General features: G+C 42.1%; 2 protein-coding genes across 4 annotated transcripts; one reads left to right on the top strand and one right to left on the bottom strand.

Annotated features, from left to right (window-relative positions):
- Window positions 1-8806: 8806 nt before the first annotated feature.
- CUNH11orf1 (chromosome unknown C11orf1 homolog) lies at window positions 8807-12794 on the bottom strand. 2 transcript variants are annotated; one of them, XM_004749796.3, is made up of 4 exons: window positions 12438-12794; window positions 10066-10296; window positions 9558-9624; window positions 8807-9103 (listed from the first exon to the last, which is right to left on the bottom strand). In XM_004749796.3, exons 1-4 carry the CDS (start codon window positions 12477-12479, stop codon window positions 8928-8930), a joined length of 516 nt encoding a protein of 171 aa, XP_004749853.1. In that variant the 5' UTR covers window positions 12480-12794; the 3' UTR covers window positions 8807-8927. The 2 variants fall into 2 exon arrangements, with proteins under 2 accessions (XP_004749853.1, XP_004749852.1); XM_004749795.3 differs by lacking the exon at window positions 12438-12794 and adding an exon at window positions 11055-11578.
- A 20-nt stretch (window positions 12795-12814) lies between these two features.
- Window positions 12815-16831, top strand: FDXACB1 (ferredoxin-fold anticodon binding domain containing 1). 2 transcript variants are annotated; one of them, XM_004749797.3, is made up of 5 exons: window positions 12815-13086; window positions 13299-13455; window positions 14563-14766; window positions 14954-15112; window positions 15476-16830. In XM_004749797.3, exons 1-5 carry the CDS (start codon window positions 12915-12917, stop codon window positions 16656-16658), a joined length of 1875 nt encoding a protein of 624 aa, XP_004749854.1. In that variant the 5' UTR covers window positions 12815-12914; the 3' UTR covers window positions 16659-16830. The 2 variants fall into 2 exon arrangements, with proteins under 2 accessions (XP_004749854.1, XP_004749855.1); XM_004749798.3 differs by lacking the exon at window positions 14954-15112 and having other exon boundaries at window positions 15476-16831.
- Window positions 16832-17971: the final 1140 nt, after the last annotated feature.

Raw genomic sequence — 17971 nt, 5'->3', positions numbered from 1 at the left:
TGTTATCAGAAAAGGCCCTGAATAGCCAAAAGACAGTTGAAAAAGAAAACCAAAGCTGGTGGCATCACAATTCCAGACTTCAAGCTATGTTACAAAGCTGTCATCATCAAAACAGTATTGTACTGGCACAAAAAAAGACACACAGATCAGCGGGACAGAATAGAGAACCCAGAAATGGATCCTCAACTCTATGGTCAACTAATCTTCGACAAAGCAGGAAAGAATGTCCACTGGAAAAAAGTCTCTTCAACAAATGGGGTTGGGAAAATTAAAGTGGTGACTTATTTGGGTTTGGTTGGGATCCTAGATGTATGGTGGCGGGGCGGGGGTGTTGAGAGACAAGGCAAAGGAGTTAGAAAGGGATTCTGGTAAGGACTTTGGAATTTATGTTGAGGGGAACAGAAGCCAATAAAGGATTTTAACCAAGTGAGTGCCATGATCAACCTTGTCTTTTTAGGGTTACCCTGGGAGCAATATAGTGATGGATATGTGGGGACTACAATGGAAAATAGAGATATCAAACATAAGGGTCTTGCAGCAGACTGGGTGAGAAATAATGGAAAACTGTAACACGGAAAAGGCAATGGGGCGCCTGGGTAGCTCAGTTGCTTAAGCATCTGCCTTGGATCCAGGTCATGCTCCCAGGGTTCTGGGATTGAACCTTGAGTCAGGCTCCCTACTCAGCAGGAATTCTGCTTCTCCCTCTTCCTCTGATCCTCCCACACAGTCCCGTGCTCTCTCTCTCTCCCAAATAAATAAATAAAATCTCTTTTTTAAAAAGGCACTAGTGAGGGGCGCCTGGGTGGTTCGGTGTGTTAAATCCTCTGCCTTCGGCTCAGGTCATGATCCCAGGGTCTTGGGATTGAACCCCGCATTGGGCTCTCTGCTTAGCAGGGGGCCTGCTTCTCTCTCTCTCTCTCTCTCTGCCTGCCTCTCTACCTACTTGTGATCTCTGTCTGTCAAATAAATAAATAAAATCTTTAAAAAAAAAAGTCACTAGTGATGTAAAAATGGGGGACATAAGACATAACATGGAGGTAGAATCTATAAGGCTCTGGATGCTTGAATGGGGAATGAGAGAGGGGGAGCCAAAATAATTCCCTGGTTTCTGGTCTCGACAACTGTATAAACTTATAAATATTAAAAATAAAAAAGAATGGTTAATATACATAAAAGAGATCTGTGGAATTCACCTAGATATGGAATACCTTAGGAGAGAAAATAATTTGAGACAGAAGATTATGAATACAGTTGTATATTGTGTATATTAAGTATATTATGAAAACAGGTATACTGAGTTTGTGGCCCTCTGGGAATTCAAACGGAGATACTCAATACGTAGTTAGTTATATACATTCAGAGCTCTGGAGACACAACTAGTATGCAAGTAGAGATTTAGAATATGGAAGTGCATTAAGAGAGAGCTGCTGTTCTGGGAGTGATAAGACCATTTCAGGTTAGCCAAAAGAAACTGGGGGATGGCTAACAACAGAATCATTAGGAAGGCAAACTTAAGGGATTGGCAGAGAAAGATGAGCTCATAAAAGAAACAAAGAAGGGGCATCTGGGTGGCTGGGCCCAGCTGGGCCCCTCTCCCTCTCTCTGTAGTGCCAGGGCCTCTCTATAGGGTGTTTCCATTGGGCAGCTGGATTTACAGACTCCAGGAAGGAGTATTCCACAACACAGGAGGTGAAAGCTGCCAGTTTCTTAGAGCCTGGGCCTAGGAACCTGAGTAGTGTTACTTTCGCCATATTTTGGGGATCAAAGCAATTGCAGAGTCTGTCTACATTTAAAAGGAAGGGGCATAAACTTCCACCTTTTGGTAAGAGGGGTTCAACGAATTTGTGGCCTTCTTTAATCCTCCACAGAAATTGACAGAAAGGGAGAAGAATATACAGGTAATCTCTAAAATTTATAAGGGATTAATAACTTTAGTAGCTGGACTATACAAAGAACCCCTCCAAATCAACAAAAAAGGCAGCTTCTCCAATAGAAAAAAAAGTGGACAATGACTGTGCGTATGAAATTTATAGAAGTGGAAACTAGAGAGCCAACATGCATACAAAATAATCGCTAGTCAGTGAAATGCAAATCAAAGTAACAACATGCTATTATTTTATGAAAGGCTTTCTCGATGGTGCATTAGTGAGAGTTTGGGCCAGACAATTCTTCGTTGTGCGGGCTCTTCTGTGCATTGCAGGATGTTTAGCGGCACCCCTGGCCTTTATCCAGTAGTAGACATACCAGTTGTAACAATCAAAAATGTCTCTAGACATTGCCAATTATCTTCTGAAGGACAAAATTGCTCACTGCATTACATACCTATCAGCTTGGCAAAAAATAGAAAGTTGGTTAATGCTAAGTATTGGCAGAGATATGGCAACATGGGAGCCTCAGGCATTGCTGGTGGATGTGTGGGCAGCGCAGCCATTCTCTAGAACAGCCAATTTAAATATACCATTACCTCATCACCCAGCAATTCAGTCTCTACAAAAAGCCATATATGAGAATGTTCTCTGCAGCTTTGTTTGACAGTGGGGAGTCGGGAGACGAACTACAAAGTGATGCCGAACACTCCACCTACCAGGAAAGGATAGACATTTTTCTCAGTGTACATGATACATTCTGCAAGGAAAACCATACATTAGACCACAAACAAGTCTTAATACATTTTATTTTATTTTTTAAAGTTTTGTTTATTTGAGAGAGAGAGCATGAGCTGGAGGGGCAGAGGGAAAGGGAGACTCTCAAGCAGACTCCTCAATAAGCACATAGCACATGGGGCCTGATCTCACAACCCAGAGACGATGACCTAGGCCAAAATCAAGAGTCAGTTGCCTAACGTGGGGCTTAAACTCACAGCCCCAAGATCAAGTCACATGTTCTTCTGACTGAGCCAGCCAGGTGTCCCAGGAAGAAACATTTCTTCATCTATTCTATGAGGCTAGTACTGCTCTGATACAAAGCCAAAGAAAGATATTACAAGAAAGGAAAAATATAGACTAATACTCCTCCTGAATATTGATGCTAAAATCAACAGCATGCTAGCAAACTGAATTTAGCAGCATATTAAGAGGATACATTACAACCAGATGATATTTATTGCTGGAATTCAAAGCTGATTCAACATAAAAAAATCAATATAACATACCATATTAACAGAACAAAGGGGGAAAAATGATCATCTCAAATGATGCAGAACAAACATTTGACAGAATTCAGCAACTTCTCATGACAAAAACACTCAACTAGAAATAGAAGTAAATTACCTCAACAAAATAAAGACCATATATGAAAAACTCACAGCTGACATCATAGTAGGTGGTGAAGATTGAAAGCTTCTCCTTAGGGGCGCATGGGTGGCTCAGTCGGTCAAGTGTCTGCCTTAGGGTCAAGTCATGATTCCAGGGTCCTGGGATCCCTGTTGGGTAGGAAGCTGGCCTCTCCTCTCCCACTCCCACTGCTTGTGTTCCCTCTTTCACTGTCTTTCTCTGACAAATAAATAGATAGGGTCTTTTAACGGGAAATAAAAAAGCTTTTCCTTAAATATCAGGATCAAGACAGGAATGTTCACTTTCACCACTTCTATTTAATATATTATTGGCAGTTCTAGCCAGAGAAATTAGGCAAGAAAAAGAAAAGCGTCCAAATTGGAAAGGAAGTAATGAAATTATCTCTGTTTACAGATGACATGTGGAGAACCCTAGAGATTACACAAAAAACTCTCTAGGGCTAATAAAGAAACACACCAAAGTTGCAGGATTCAAGACCACCACACAAAAATCAGCTACATTTCTCTATGCTAATAAGGAATAATCCCAAAAAGAAATTAAGAAAACAAATCTACAATAGCATCAGAAAATACTGTGGAAAAAACTTAGCTAAAGAGGCAAAATAAAACATGCCTGAAAGAACTTAAAGATACAAATAAATGGCAATCCATTACGTGTTCATGGACTAGAAGACTTAATATTGTCATGATATCAGTACTACCTAAAGCAATCTACAGGGGCACCTGGGTGGCTCAGTGGGTTAAGCCTCTGCTTTATGCAGCTAATAATATGGATTTAATGATTGGGTAGGAGAATTAGAGGAGATAATGCATTAAAAACTGCCTCATTCAATGGCTGACAAGAATTGGCAGTCAAGGGGCACCTGAGTGGCTCAGTGGGTAAAGTCTCTGCCTTCAGCTCAGGTCATGATCCCAGGGTCCTGGGATGGAGCCCTGCATCAGGCTCTCTGCTCCGTGGGGAGCCTGCTTCCCCCTCTCTCTGCCTGCCTCTCTGCCTACTTGTTATCTCCCTATCTGTCAAATAAATAAATAAAGTCTGAGCCACCCAGGTACCCCATGAATAGCCAAAATAATCTTTAAAAAGAAAAGCAAAGTTGGGAGATTCATATTTCTTAATTTCAAAACTTATTACAAACTACAGTAGTAAAAAAAACAGTGGGGTATTGGTATAAAAACAGATATATAGACCAATGGAATATAATACAAAGGCCAGAAATAAACCATTGTGTAAATGGTTAAATGATGTTTGGCAAATATACCAAGTCCATTCAATGGGAGAATGTGCAGTCTTTTCAACAAATGATGCTGAATATGCAAAAAATGAAGCTGGACCCTTACCTTACACCATATAAAAAGTTAATTCCAAAAGGATCAAAGACTTAACTACAAGGGCAATAATTGTAGACTCTTTGAAGAAAACACATGGGAAAAATTAATAATATTGACTTTGGCAAGGACTGCTTGGATATGACACCAAAAGTTTAGGCAACAATAGGTAAAAGAGATAAGCCGCCCTTCATCAAAACTGAAAACTTTCAAGCATCAAAGGGCACTGTTGAAAGAGTGAAAGTAGAATCCACAGAATGGGAGAAAATATTTACAAATCCTGTATCCTGTATCTGACTAGGAATTAATATCCAGAATATATAAGGTACTCCTACAACAAAAGGGCAAACGACCAATTCAAAAATGGCAAAGTATTTGAATAAATGTTTCTCCAAAGATATACAAATAGCTAAAAAGCACATGAAGATACTCAAGATCACTAGCCAGTAGGGAGGTGTAAATCTAAACCACAATGGTATCATTCTGCACCCGCTAGGATGGTTACTATAAAAACAAAAAACAAAGTAAGTGTCAGTAAGGATGTGAAAACTTAGAATCCTTGTGCATTGCTGGTGGCAATGTAAAAAAAAAAAAAAAGTGGAAAACAGATGAGCATCTCTAAACTGTTAAACACAAAATGACCACATGATCAGGCAGTTCCACTTCTGGGTATATTCCCAAAAAAACTGAAAGTGGGGACTCAAACAGATACTTGTACATCAATGTTCATAACAGCATTGCTCACGACAGACAAAAGGTGAAAACAACACAAGGATCCATTAACAGATGAATGGAGCAGCAAAATGCAGTAAATACACAATGGAATATTATTCAGTCTTAAAAGGAATATATCTTATAATATTGATGAAACTTGAAAACATGCTAACAAAATAAACCAGACACAAAAGGACAAATATGACATGAATCATCTTTTTTTTTTTTTTTTTTTTTTAAAGATTTTATTTATTTATTTGACAGAGAGAGATCACAAGTAGGCAGAGAGGCAGGCAGAGAGAGAGAGGAGGAAGCAGGCTCCCTGCTGAGCAGAGAGCCCGATGCGGGACTCGATCCCAGGACTCTGAGATCATGACCTGAGCCGAAGGCAGCGGCTTAACTCACTGAGCCACCCAGGCGCCCCGACATGAATCATCTTTTATGTGTTTCCTAGAATAGGCAAATTCGTAGAAACAGGAAGTAGAACAGTGGTTATTAGTAGAATAATGGTTACTAGGAGAAGGGGGAATGAGAAGTCTGTTTAAATGGTACAGAGCTTCAGTTTGGGATAATGACAAAGTTCTGGAAATAGTGCTAATAGTTGCACAAGTCTGTGAATATATTTAATGCCACTGAATTGTACACTTAAAAATAGTTAAACTGGGGTGGGGGGTGCCTGGCTGGCTCAGGTGAGTAAGAGCGTGTGACTCTTGATCTCAGGGTTGTAAGCTCAAGTCCCAAGTTGGGCAACTGACTCTTGATTTTGGCTCAGGTTGTGACTTCAGGGTTGTGGGATTGAGCCCCACCTCGGGCTCTATGCTCAGTGTGGAGTCTGCTTGTCCCTCCTCTCCCTCAACCCCTCCCAAATAAACAAATAAAATCTTAAAAATTAAAAAAGAAATCTTTTTAAAAAATCATTAAAATGGTAAGTTTATGCTATATATGTTTTACTACAATTTTAAAAATATCCTGGATAGACAGGAAATAAAATAGGATATGTAACATGTAAACTTAAAATATGTGCCAATAAAATAGTGTTTGTATTTCTTTTTTTTTTTTAAGATTTTATTTATTTATTTATTTGACAGACAGAGATCACAAGTAGGCAGAGAGGCAGGCAGAGAGAGAGAGAGAGGAGGAAGCAGGCTCTCTGCAGAGCAGAGAGCCCGATGCGGGGCTTGATCCCACAACCCTGGGATCATGGCCTGAGCCGAAGGCAGAGGCTTTAACCTACTGAGCCACCCAGGCGCCCCTAACTCAAATTCTTTTTTAAAAGAGATTTATTTATTTACCTGAGAGAGAGCACGCATGTACACATGAGTGGGCAAAGCAGAGGGAGAGAGCATCTAGGGGGGCCTCACTGCTGACCATGGAGCCTGATGTGGGGCTCAGTCTCATGACTCTGAGATCATGACCTGAGCTGAAATCAAGAGTTAGATGCTTAACTGACTGAGTCATTCAGGTGTCCCAATCACTCAAACTCTGCAGTTGATCTAACAATGCAGCGCTGTTTCCACCAATGCCCTAATGGTATCTTTCTGTGAAACTGGACAAGGTGGTCCCAAAATTTATATAAAACGGCAACTGGTTAAAAATAGCTCAAGACACTCTTGAAGAAAAACAACGTGAAAGTATCTCATTTATTAGATATTAATATTTACAAAATTATCATAATTACAATAGTGAGGTAATTAAGGCATTGTGTTAAGATAACATATGTAATGACAGACCAATGGAATGTTTTAGAGAGCCTGGAAACAGGCCTAAGTACACAGACAGTTGATTTGTAGTAAAAATGGTGTTCAAGAGCAGTGGAGAAAATAGTGTTTTCAATAATTAATGCTAGGAAAACTGGATAGTCATACAGAAAAAAAAAAAAAAGAAACTCAGTTACTACCTAACATCATACACAACATAAATCACGTATCTGTGTCTGTAACATAAAATAGTGAAAGTCTGTGAGGAAATACATGGGAAACATCTCCCATCTATCATATTGTCATAATAAACAGGAGAGAAAATAAAAAAAGGAAAATATTGGTAACTTTAAACCCGTTGGGGCACCTAGATGGCTCAGGTGTTAAGCATCTGCCTTTAGCTCAGGTCATGATCCTGGGGGTCCTGGGATGGAGCCCCGCATCGGCTCTCTACTCAGTGGGAAGCCTGCTTCTCCTTCTTCCACTCCCTCTGCTTGTGTTCCCTCTCTCACTCTCTCTGTCAAATAAATAAATAAAATCTTAAAACAAAAATTTTAAAAACCTGTTAAAATTTAGACTGTTCCTCCCAAACTATTCCCAACTATTCCCAATCCTGTCTCAATTCCTACCAGTTCCCCACTTTGAAAGACCCTACTTAAACCAACAGAGCCCTTACCCCAAATCTCTAAAAATACCCTAGTTCCCCCTCCCCTTTTAAAGATTGTATTTATTTATGACAGAGAGAGAGTGAGAGAAGGAACACAAGCACAGGGGAGCTGCAGAGGAAGCAGCAGGCTCCCTGATGAGCAGGGAGTCCGATATGGGGCTTGATCCCAGAACTCTGGGATGATGATCTGAGCAGAGGAAAGGCAGACGCTCAACTGACTGAGCGACCCAGGTGCCCCATATCTCCCCCTTTCCCCAAAAAAGATTTATTCATTGGTGGGGGGGCAAGCACAAGCCAGGGGAAGGGCAGAGGGAGAAGCAGACTCCCCATGGAGCAGGGAGCCTGAGGGTGGGGGGGGGGCTCGATCCCAGACCCCTGAGATCATGACCTGAGGTTCCATCCCAGGACCCTGGGATCATGACCTGAGCTGAGGGCAGACGCTTAACCAACTGAGTCAGCCAGGCACCCCAACATCCCCCTTCTGAATTCTCACCAAGATTGTATTAAGTTGATGTGCTTCCTTGCTACAGGTTTAATAACTCAGTTTTGTTTGATAAACAGGTTTCCTTGATGGTCTTTGTGGGTAAATAAAAAATTGACAGTCCTTCCCTTTTTAAGATATATACTGAAATCTTTATAGAAGAAAGGGTTTAACTTCTGCTCCAAAATTAATTAAAGAAATAGAGAACTTATGTAGGGATAGTTAAGATCAATCATAAATTGTTGAAGGTATGTAGTAGTATATGGGAATTCATTATATTACTCTAATTTTATGTTTTAAATCCACTATAATAATTATAAAAACTTATTTTTCTCTTTTTTTTTTGTCCTAGGAGGGCATGTTCATTAAGGTCACAAAAGAGTTACACTATCTGACTGTGACTGCCAGGCTCACATCCAGGAAGCACCTAGCCAATGATAACCGAACTCAGGCTGGATTTTGGAGTTCCACCTTGGATGGAAGGTAGGGAGGGGCAAAGTAGTAGCAGATTTGAACTAATTCTTTTAATCTCCTCCTACTACAACCTTGTAATATAGAACTAAGAGCAGATATTAACTTAAATCTGACATCTAAGTCTTGATTAAAACAAAAAAAGAGGGTAGGGAATATTTTTCTGTGCTTTCTTTATTCAGAGAGTGAAACTGTTATAGTCAGCTAGATTCTTAGTTGTGCTTAGAATATGCTCCGTCCTACAATTTACTCTGGAAAAATGAAGGTTCTTATTCTTTCTTAGAACCGTGGACCCTGAAATTGGCAGTTACTACGATTCCACATATATGGGGAGTGATGCCCAGTTTGAGGCTCTGAGTAGCTGGTCATGTAAGTTGACTTTTCTGTGCATTTGTACCGAGGAGGATCCAGTTCCGGTTGATGTCCTGGAAACCCGTGAGGCTCTCTCTTAAATCCTGAGGGAAGAGAGAAGAGAAGAGAAGGAAAGACAAGTGGAATCAGTCAAGAACAAGGACCCTTAGTGACTGGTCTTGTTCTTACTTCTGAGGTAAAATTTCCGAGTCTAGTGAGTCCTGTAAAAATTGAGAAAGAAAAATCAGGGGCACCTGGATGGCTCAGTTGGTTAAGAGTCTGCCTTTGGCTCAGGTCATGATCCCTGGGTCCTGGGATCAACTCCTGCATTGGGCTCCCTGCTCTGTGGGGAAGCTTCTTCTCCCTCTCCCCCTGCCTGCCGCACCCCCTGCATGTGCATATGCTCTCTCTGTCAAATAAATACATAAAATCTTAAAAATAGAGAAAAATCATTTACTTATTCACTCATTCAGTTTTCTTCTATTTGAGCTCCTTCCATGCTCCAGGCACTGAGCTATGACCTGAGAATATAAAGATTGAAAAGAACAGTCCACCTACTATGAGTTGAAAGTGGCATTTTGTTGTTGTAGCTCGTATCATATGTTGTTTCAAAGTAGTGTCCAAACTGGAAAGAAAAAGTAATCAGTTAAAAATATAGGAGTCTACACTTAATGTTGGCAAATAAAGGACACAATGATATGAATTTTAACAGACTCTGTCATATTTTGGATTAACTAAAGGTCTATATGTTGTTAGTCTACATTCTATTAACTTTCATATCCTTTGTTAACTTGTTTGTTAGGAGACACTTAAGGGCAAAATGCAGATAAATTACAAGTCTAGGTAGGCAGCCTGAATCAGAAGACATATATGTAAAAGGGTACGGTTCATACTTTTACTACTTTGCTATTCTACTTGATAGTAAAATAAGACAGCCAGTCCAGCGAAAGACTGAACAGAGAAGCCCGAGAGGTCTCAGCATGGAAGTTATTAGATTCCTACCTCTAAAATGGCCAGTGGCATTTCTTTTGCTAAGGGAAGGAACCAGAAGAGAAAGTTAGATTACCTGGGAAGGCAAGGGTTTGGGCTTCACAATATTCCTTAGGTCATATCTTTCCTGGTTCCAGTTTCCCATCAGGGTACAGTTTGAATAGGCATTCTCATTGGTGGTACATCTCCATCCATACTGGAAAAACTTGGATGTATCATTCCAATCTGTCCATACTTCGGCATGGCCATCTGCATTAATGAGGCTGCCATAGTGTGGGTTTGCTAGGAAATAGGCAAGGTGCTGTCTCTGCCAAAAGGTGAGAACAGAAAAGCTAGTTGAAAAAACTAGGGAACAGAAAAGGCATTCGTCCCTTTCTCACCCTTGGCCAAGTATCACATTAGCCCATCTTACTAAGGATCTAGGCTTTCTTCCCAATATAACTGTGGTTCTGTTTCTTCTCCCCTGGCCCATGAATCCTTTGATCTACTCAATCAAAAGTAGCACATGGCTATGTACAGTAAATGCCCCCCCAAAAGACAGGAAAACTTTCAATATCCCCAATACTATATGGAAAGCTAGTTATATGTTCAGGAAATTTTGAGATGTAGGAGTTTAAGGACTAAGGATATTGCTATAGTCAAAGAGAATAGGGAAAAGTGAAAGTTGGATAAATAGATAACACAACAAAGGGTCAATAAATAAGTTTCCTTCTTTCTGGACTCAGTTCAAATGCCACTTCTTACATGGTATCTTCCAAGTTAACTTCTCTTTCCTTTGTCTCACACAGCATGGAATCTTTATACCTTTAGCTTTCTATCATATGTTAGAATTCTTCAAGTACGTGTTGAATCTCCTATGTTGAACTGTATGACATCCCTTGAGGACAGGCCCTGTGTCTTATTACCATACTTTCTCCTTCTGCCAGCTCTCCCAATAAATGGTGCTTTGCGCATATCAGGTGACCAATGTCTGAATTTCAATCTTTTGTAAGGAATTAAATGCATAGCCATTTTTATTCTGGGCCAAAATGACTGTGCTCCCTTGGCTGGAGGGCAAGACAATACCTTCACTGGAGAAGAGCATTTTGATGCTGAGTGGCTTGTGTTGTTTGAAGAATTTGTGGGAAAGTGACAGAAAGTATTATTCAGCTGTTCCATTTTCTTTAAAGGAAGAGGTATCACCAATCTTGGCCTTCCCGTTCTCCCAGCAAATGAGGAATGTAGGTCACACAGATCACCATGGCCAGGAGGCCATGATTTGGAAGTCACCACCCACCTAGCCACCTTTCCACAGGTAGGGTCAAAGTCAATACTGTAGCCCTCATACCATGTACCTTTGTGAAGAGAGATGTGTGCACTGATGTCAACAAATAGCATGATGACTAAAGAGTAATTCCTGCAAAGTCTGACAAGCCTAGTACTCACACTGCAGACCAAGGCGACACTTTCCTTGGGGCTGTAAAGACAGGCATCACCATCCACTAAGTTGCCCAAGCCCAAAACATGCAGCTTATCTTTAACTCTGAATTCTCTTTCAGTGCCTTATATCTATCCAAACTCTAGGTCTTACTGATTTTTGAATTAGACCACTACCGTCCAACCCCACTGCCAATTTCGTTTAGATCACTACCAGCTTTTGTCAACATTCTTGGTGCAGTTGCCTCTCTGATCTCTGTGCCATCAGCCTTGGTCTTCTCCAATCCTTTTTCTATAGGAAAGAAGAATAATGTGAAAATGAAAATCTAATTGTGGTATCTTCCTATTGAAAAGCTGGCCACTTTTACAATAAGACTCAGGCTGTTAAAATGGCTTACGATGTTCTATATGACCTGGCTCCTGCTTACGTCTTTGTTCTCCTCTGTTACCCACTCTCCCTCCAACTACATTTCAGCCAAACACAACTCTTCTGTTTCTCCACCAAGTATTTGCAAATACTGATCCTCCTGCCTCTTCACTTATCTTTACCCAGGTCAGGTGTACACTCCCTTTCCCCCTTAGACTTATTTTTAAAAAATATTTTATTTATTTGAGAGAGAGAGAGAGAGAGCACAAGCAGGGGGAGCAGCAGGCAGAGGGAAGGGAGAAGCAGACGCCTCGCTGAGCTAGGAGCCTGATGCAGAGCTGGGATGATGACCTCAGCAGAAGGCAGACTCCTAAGTGACTGAGTCCCCCAGAATTCAGGTTCACTCCATTTAGGGAATCTTTCCACTTCCTCCCAGAAGTTGGTGAGGTTCTAAATCCTTCTGTGCCCTACAGCACCCTGAATGACTCCTCATAGCACCGCGTCCCGTTGTACCAGAATTGCCTCTTCTGCTGTGCCGTCTCCATCACACTTTAAGTTCAGGCCACATCTTATTCATCCATGTACTTGGCCTCCCTCACAGTGGCCTCCCACACAACGGGCACTCAGTATTTCCTGAATGAATAAAGGGCAGGAGATAGAAGCACCTGGAGAAATCCCGAGCAGCAGAGACCATGGACAGTAGCCATTTCAGACGAGAGGAGGCTACCCTCTGTGACAGCAACAAGCCGGACACAGCCCAACCTCTCGACTTCAGCCCCGCCCTTTTCCTTTCACTCAGAACTCGCCTCTCCCGGGGTCTGTCCCTGTGCGGTAGTGACTGCTTGTGACCTCATGCAGGTGTGACGAAATCGCTCACGGCCGCCGTTGGGCAAAAAGGCGTTTATTTTAACACTCCTGAAGGTGTGAAGGAGTGAGGGGAAAGAGTGATCGATGTCTCGCGTTCGCTCTCATGCCTATCTCCCCCTCTGAAGCCGCGGCACCAGTTGCTCAAGACAACTGGACGCTGTCGGTGCATCATCAATCGGCGACGCAGGAAGAAGAGGTCCGCAGGGTCCCCCACGGAGGAAGTGACGTAAGAAACTGGCGCCTCCGAGGACGCGAGAGACGAGCTGGTTGAGGCCATGGCCCCTCGGCGCCTCCTGTTGGTTGGGGAGGGTAATTTCTCCTTCGCCGCCGCTCTGAGCGAGACCCTGGATGCGAGCACCCGTGTAACCGCCACCTGCCTCCAGCGCTCGGCCGACGTGGCCGGGAATCCGGTGGCCCGGGAGAATCTGCGGCGCCTGCTCGAGCGAGGTAGCGAGGCCATCCCCTCCGCGCAGCAACCCCCTCGCCCCGCCCCGCTACTGGCGCGGCCCGAACTGGAAAGGGAGGGGAAGTGTAGGTTGCCTTGGAGCGTCCGGTTCCCCGAAAACCGGCTGTGGGCTTGGACCGGGGTTGTCTTGCACGGTCCAAGTCAGGGAGGGATTCAGGTCTTGAGACACCCATCTGTCTGTATTTCGTGCCAGGTACCGAGGTGCGTTTTGGTGTGGACTGCACCCAGCTGGCAGACGCCTTCAAACCGCAGCATAGAGAGTTTGATCGAATTTATTTTAATTTTCCGCACTGTGGACGAAAAGCTGGAGTAGCTAAGAACCGGGAACTGCTTGCCAAGTTTTTCCAGAGGTGAGGAAAGGAGACCACTCACAAGTAAAATGTTTAAGATCGACATTACATAGTTTCTGCACTCACACATTTTAGTTTTGGGAAATAAGGCATACGTGTTTAAGTTACTGTGGGAGGTTGAGAGAGACTATGACGCTCCAGAGGAACCCACAGTCTAGTTGGGAAAGCAGAATCCTAAATGTTAAATAAAGTACAAATAGTGTGTAAGCTCTTGGGCGTGTCAAAGAAGGCTCACTCACCTATTTGGGATAATGCAGAATAATGGTAGCCAGAATAATCTAATGGCTAAAAGCATGGATTCAAAATCCCTACCTACCACATATAGTTGTGTGATTTGGGGTAAGCTTATTTGGTCCTTACTTGCTTTTGCTTCTTTATCCATAAACTGAGGATATTTACAGTAACTACCTCAAATTAATGTGAACTTAAAAGAGTGCTTTAGGGGCACCTGGGCCGCCCAGTTGTTGGGCATCTGCCTTCTGCTCAGGTTATGGTGCCAGGATCCAGCCCCACATGGGGCTCCCTGCTCAGTGAAGACCCTGCTTCTCCCTCTCCCACTCCCCTTGTTTGTGTTCCCTCTCTCGCTGTGTCTCTCTGTGTCAAATAAATAAATAAAATCTTAAAAAAACAAAAACAAACCCAGTGCTTTCCACTATTATACCAAAACACGTGGTACTCTTGGAGGTCTCTAGAGGCCATAGTTGTCAAGAAACTTTTCACACAGCCAAGGTTTTAAGTTAGTATTTGAAATACAGAATTTTAATAGGAAGGGAGTGAAAAGAACAGCTTTCTAAACTGGGAAGAACAGCCCAGTCAGTGAATCATGTATAGGAACTTGGCAGGCACTGACCTTTCTATGACATTAGATGAACAATGCAGTTACAAAACCAGATAATACCCTGGTCAGCCCCTAGTATCAGTTATGAGTTGAGCACAGAATTTACATTCTTACTTCTTTCTCTGCCTGTTTGAAATCTATAGACCTTTATAAATAGATACGATTGGATTTTAGTTATTTCACACCCGAAGTAGGTATATACAAATTTCTTCTTATGGTAACTTCAACTTATTTCTGATAAATGGCTGATGTGCTCCTCTCCATGTCAGCTGTAAGGATGTTCTTGCAGATGAAGGAGAAGTCCATGTGGCGTTGTGCAGAGGACAAGGTGGGACTCCTGCTGATAAGCCCAGGAGAGAATGGCACAACAGCTGGCAAGTGGTTGCCATGGCAGCTCTGGGGGGATTCATTTTAAGTGACGTGCATCCCTTTGGCTGTGAGGCTGTGCCAGGGTACAAGTGCACTGGATATAGGTGAGTAATAACAGACATTTAAGTCTTTTTCATCTCTTACACTAATAATGAAAAAAATCTCTGAGGCCAATTTTCCCCTACCACTTTCCTGCTTTAGTCTCTAAAAAGACTGGCTTTTAAAAATAATGACAGTAAATTAATTAATTAAGAAAATGACAGACTCCATACTTGGTGACTCTTTTGCCAGGAGTCAAGATAAGCCCTTTCATGTAGAAGGTGCTTTGAACCATATCTTCACTCGGAGCTTACCCTTTGAAGGTTCACAACCCAGAATCTTCAGGATCAAACTGGGTGACCGGTGGTTTTCCTTTCCAGAACCAGAAGCGCTTGTAGGAAAGTTGAACAGGTAACCTGCTGTTTTACCAGAAATTACTTCTGTCTCTAGCTGTATCCTGATTGGCTTGATGCCAACCGTGTATTGAATGGATGCTATATAAATTGTTAATGATGTTGGTGCTATGAATACTTGTCAGTCTGGCCTTATACAAGCCTTTTTAGAATTAAAATTTGTTTGGTACATCATACAAATGGTGGCTGTCAGAGTTCTGAAACACATGATATCTGTTTCTGGTAGGTAATTTTTTAAATTTGCTTTTAGGATCACTTTAAGGATAATTCTTTTCTGTATTCTTTGTGCTTTTAATTCTAGATCCATTATAATCATTTATTACTTGAAGTTAAAAAGTTATTTTTATGTGTGTTTAAACAGAGGTTTCTTGGAAGCACCTTCATGTCATCCTGTCAAAACCATTAATGAGAAACTCATTGCTGAATTGGGCAAAGCTTTCCCTTTGAAGAGGCTGAAGTGTTCCTTCCCTTTGCTGCCAGAGGGAAGCCCTAGTGTTCTCACTTCCTGGAACTGTGACTGTTTGTCAGCTGCCTTTTGGATTAGTCTCTGTGAAGATAACTCAAATTCTGAGTCCCTGACTAGTGGGACAACACAAGACATAGAAGACTTCCTAGAGTTATTTTCAGAATTTAGCCTTCTCAAGGATTCTGGAAGAGATAGCAAGCAAGAAACTCATGAAGAAATCTGTGGCCAAACCAAGCTCTTCCTTAGACCTTCTCTCCTAGTTCATGTTCAGGCTGTCATCCAAGCACCAGACTTCCTCCCAGGTTCTGTGCACGTCCTCAGCGGACCTGTCTTTCGGAAGTGCCGCATCTTGCCTTTCACAATGCCAGCATTCCATGAGACTTTATTTATCCTTGGGTTTAATAAAAATCTGAAGGATAGTTATCTTCAGTCACTACTGGATCACCTGAAGGACACTCTGGATAGCCTTCTGAACCAGACATGGTTGGAGGGCTCTAAGCTGAGCAGTTCAGTGGAATTTGTCTTTCAACCAAACGGAAACGATTATATTATTAATGTGAAGTCTCATAATTTTGGCTCAGATTGTGCCAAGGATCTCATTATTGGGTCTGTCACTACATCTGCTACAAGCATTGTGCACAGGGACCAGTGTTTTATGTTTGTGTCTGTGAACTTGGACCTACTAGCCATGCTTGTCTGGGGTATCTCTGACTGGAGGATGTTGTGGACCTTTGACCACCGTTTCCTGAAGCATTTTGTTCCTGGGAAAATAGAATCCTTTAAAAGCTATTCCCTGTATCCCCCATGCTATGTGCATGATATTAGTTTTTGGTTAGATGAGAAGAAAGAATTTGATGAACTAGAGTTTCACACAGTGGCCCGAGCAGTGTCCCAGGACACTGTCATATCCATACAATTCCTTAGTAGTTTTCAGCATCCAGAGACTCAACAGGTCAGTCTCTGCTACAGATTGACTTACCAGACATGTGACAAGGCCCTCACTCAGCAGCAGGTGGCATCAATGCAGTCCCAGTTTAGGAAGGAGATTCAGCAAAGACTACATGTAACACCTCGGTAGTTTAGTGAATTTACCTTGTGGGTATGGGTGCAGGTGCAGATGAAAAAGACCAATTTGGGGGCGCCTGGGTGGCTCAGTCCGTTAAGCCTCTGCCTTCGGCTCAGGTCATCGTCTCAGGGTCCTGGGATGGAGCCCCACATCGGGCTCCCTGCTCAGCAGGGAGTCTGCTTCTCTCTCCCTCTGCCCATTCCCCCCTGCTTGTGTGCACTTTCTCTCTCTCTCTCTCAAATAAAATCTTAAAAAGAAAAGAAAAGACCAATTTGTAACTTGTAGTCCTTTCTGGACTGTGTTTTTTTGTGAAATCTTTACCTTGTGACTCTAGCCAATGTTGGTTGATGCTAAATGAACTTGGGGCTCTATCACTTAAACTCACAGACTATAATGTGATTGGTAACCTTTGATATTATACTGAATTTTCCTGAGTCATGACTAGGAACACTAACAAAACAGTATCTTGTACTTTAGATGCTTCACTCATGAAGATGCAATAGAACTTCAGTGTCATATTTATATTTTTTCCCTACTGCCAATTCCTCTTCTTTAACCCAATATGTATTATCTCACTAAGTCAACTTATGAGAGTGGTTTTTGGAGTCAGACCAATATTTATTAGCTTGGGTAAGTTGAAAGTGCTCGATAATTGGTATTGGTACCATCATGATAACATTTATTCCATGGGTGACTACTGTTGAAGTCATGGAACTAATTAATATCAGATTTAGAGTTCACACTTGGGTTTGTCTGACTCTAAAGCCCATGTTCCTTCTCCCATTGTTACTTCTTCCAGTCTTCACTAGTAACCTCTCCGCTGTGATTAAACTTTGGTCTCCTAGATGCTGGAGCCTTCTGTTGGAAGCATCTCTCAGAGACACTGGGAGATTGGCTCAGCCCAAGACTCCACAGAATGGAGTCCTCTAATGTTAATTAATGTATGTTTCTGTTAATGAATAGTTAGGCTCTGCAGATTGGAATTATATTGTAAACTCTTGGGAGGAAGTAACTGTCTTATTTGTTCTTGTATTCAGAGAAGAGCGTGTAGAGGCAAGAATGGAAGTGAAGATACAAACTCGGAAGTAATTACGGTAATGCCAGTGAGCGGTAATGGTGACTGGACCAGGATGGTAAGATGTTGTTGGGCTGGGTGATACTTAAAAGGTTTTGCTGATGAAATATATGTGTATGGGTGAAACCGGAATCAAGCAGGACTGACTTTGTGTTTTTTGACCTGGAAGAACAGAAGTATCATTAATGAGTATGGAAAAATTGGCATAACATTTTGGGGAGTGGGGTGAAGAATCAAGGCACCTCTTATG

The sequence above is a fragment of the Mustela putorius genome, unplaced genomic scaffold (assembly GCF_011764305.1).
Source record: "Mustela putorius furo isolate JIRA1106 unplaced genomic scaffold, ASM1176430v1.1 tig00000198_pilon_pilon_pilon, whole genome shotgun sequence".
Taxonomy (NCBI): Eukaryota; Metazoa; Chordata; class Mammalia; order Carnivora; family Mustelidae; genus Mustela; species Mustela putorius.
Note: the sequence above shows the minus strand (reverse complement) of the source record. Positions and strands in the feature narration are given on the sequence as shown.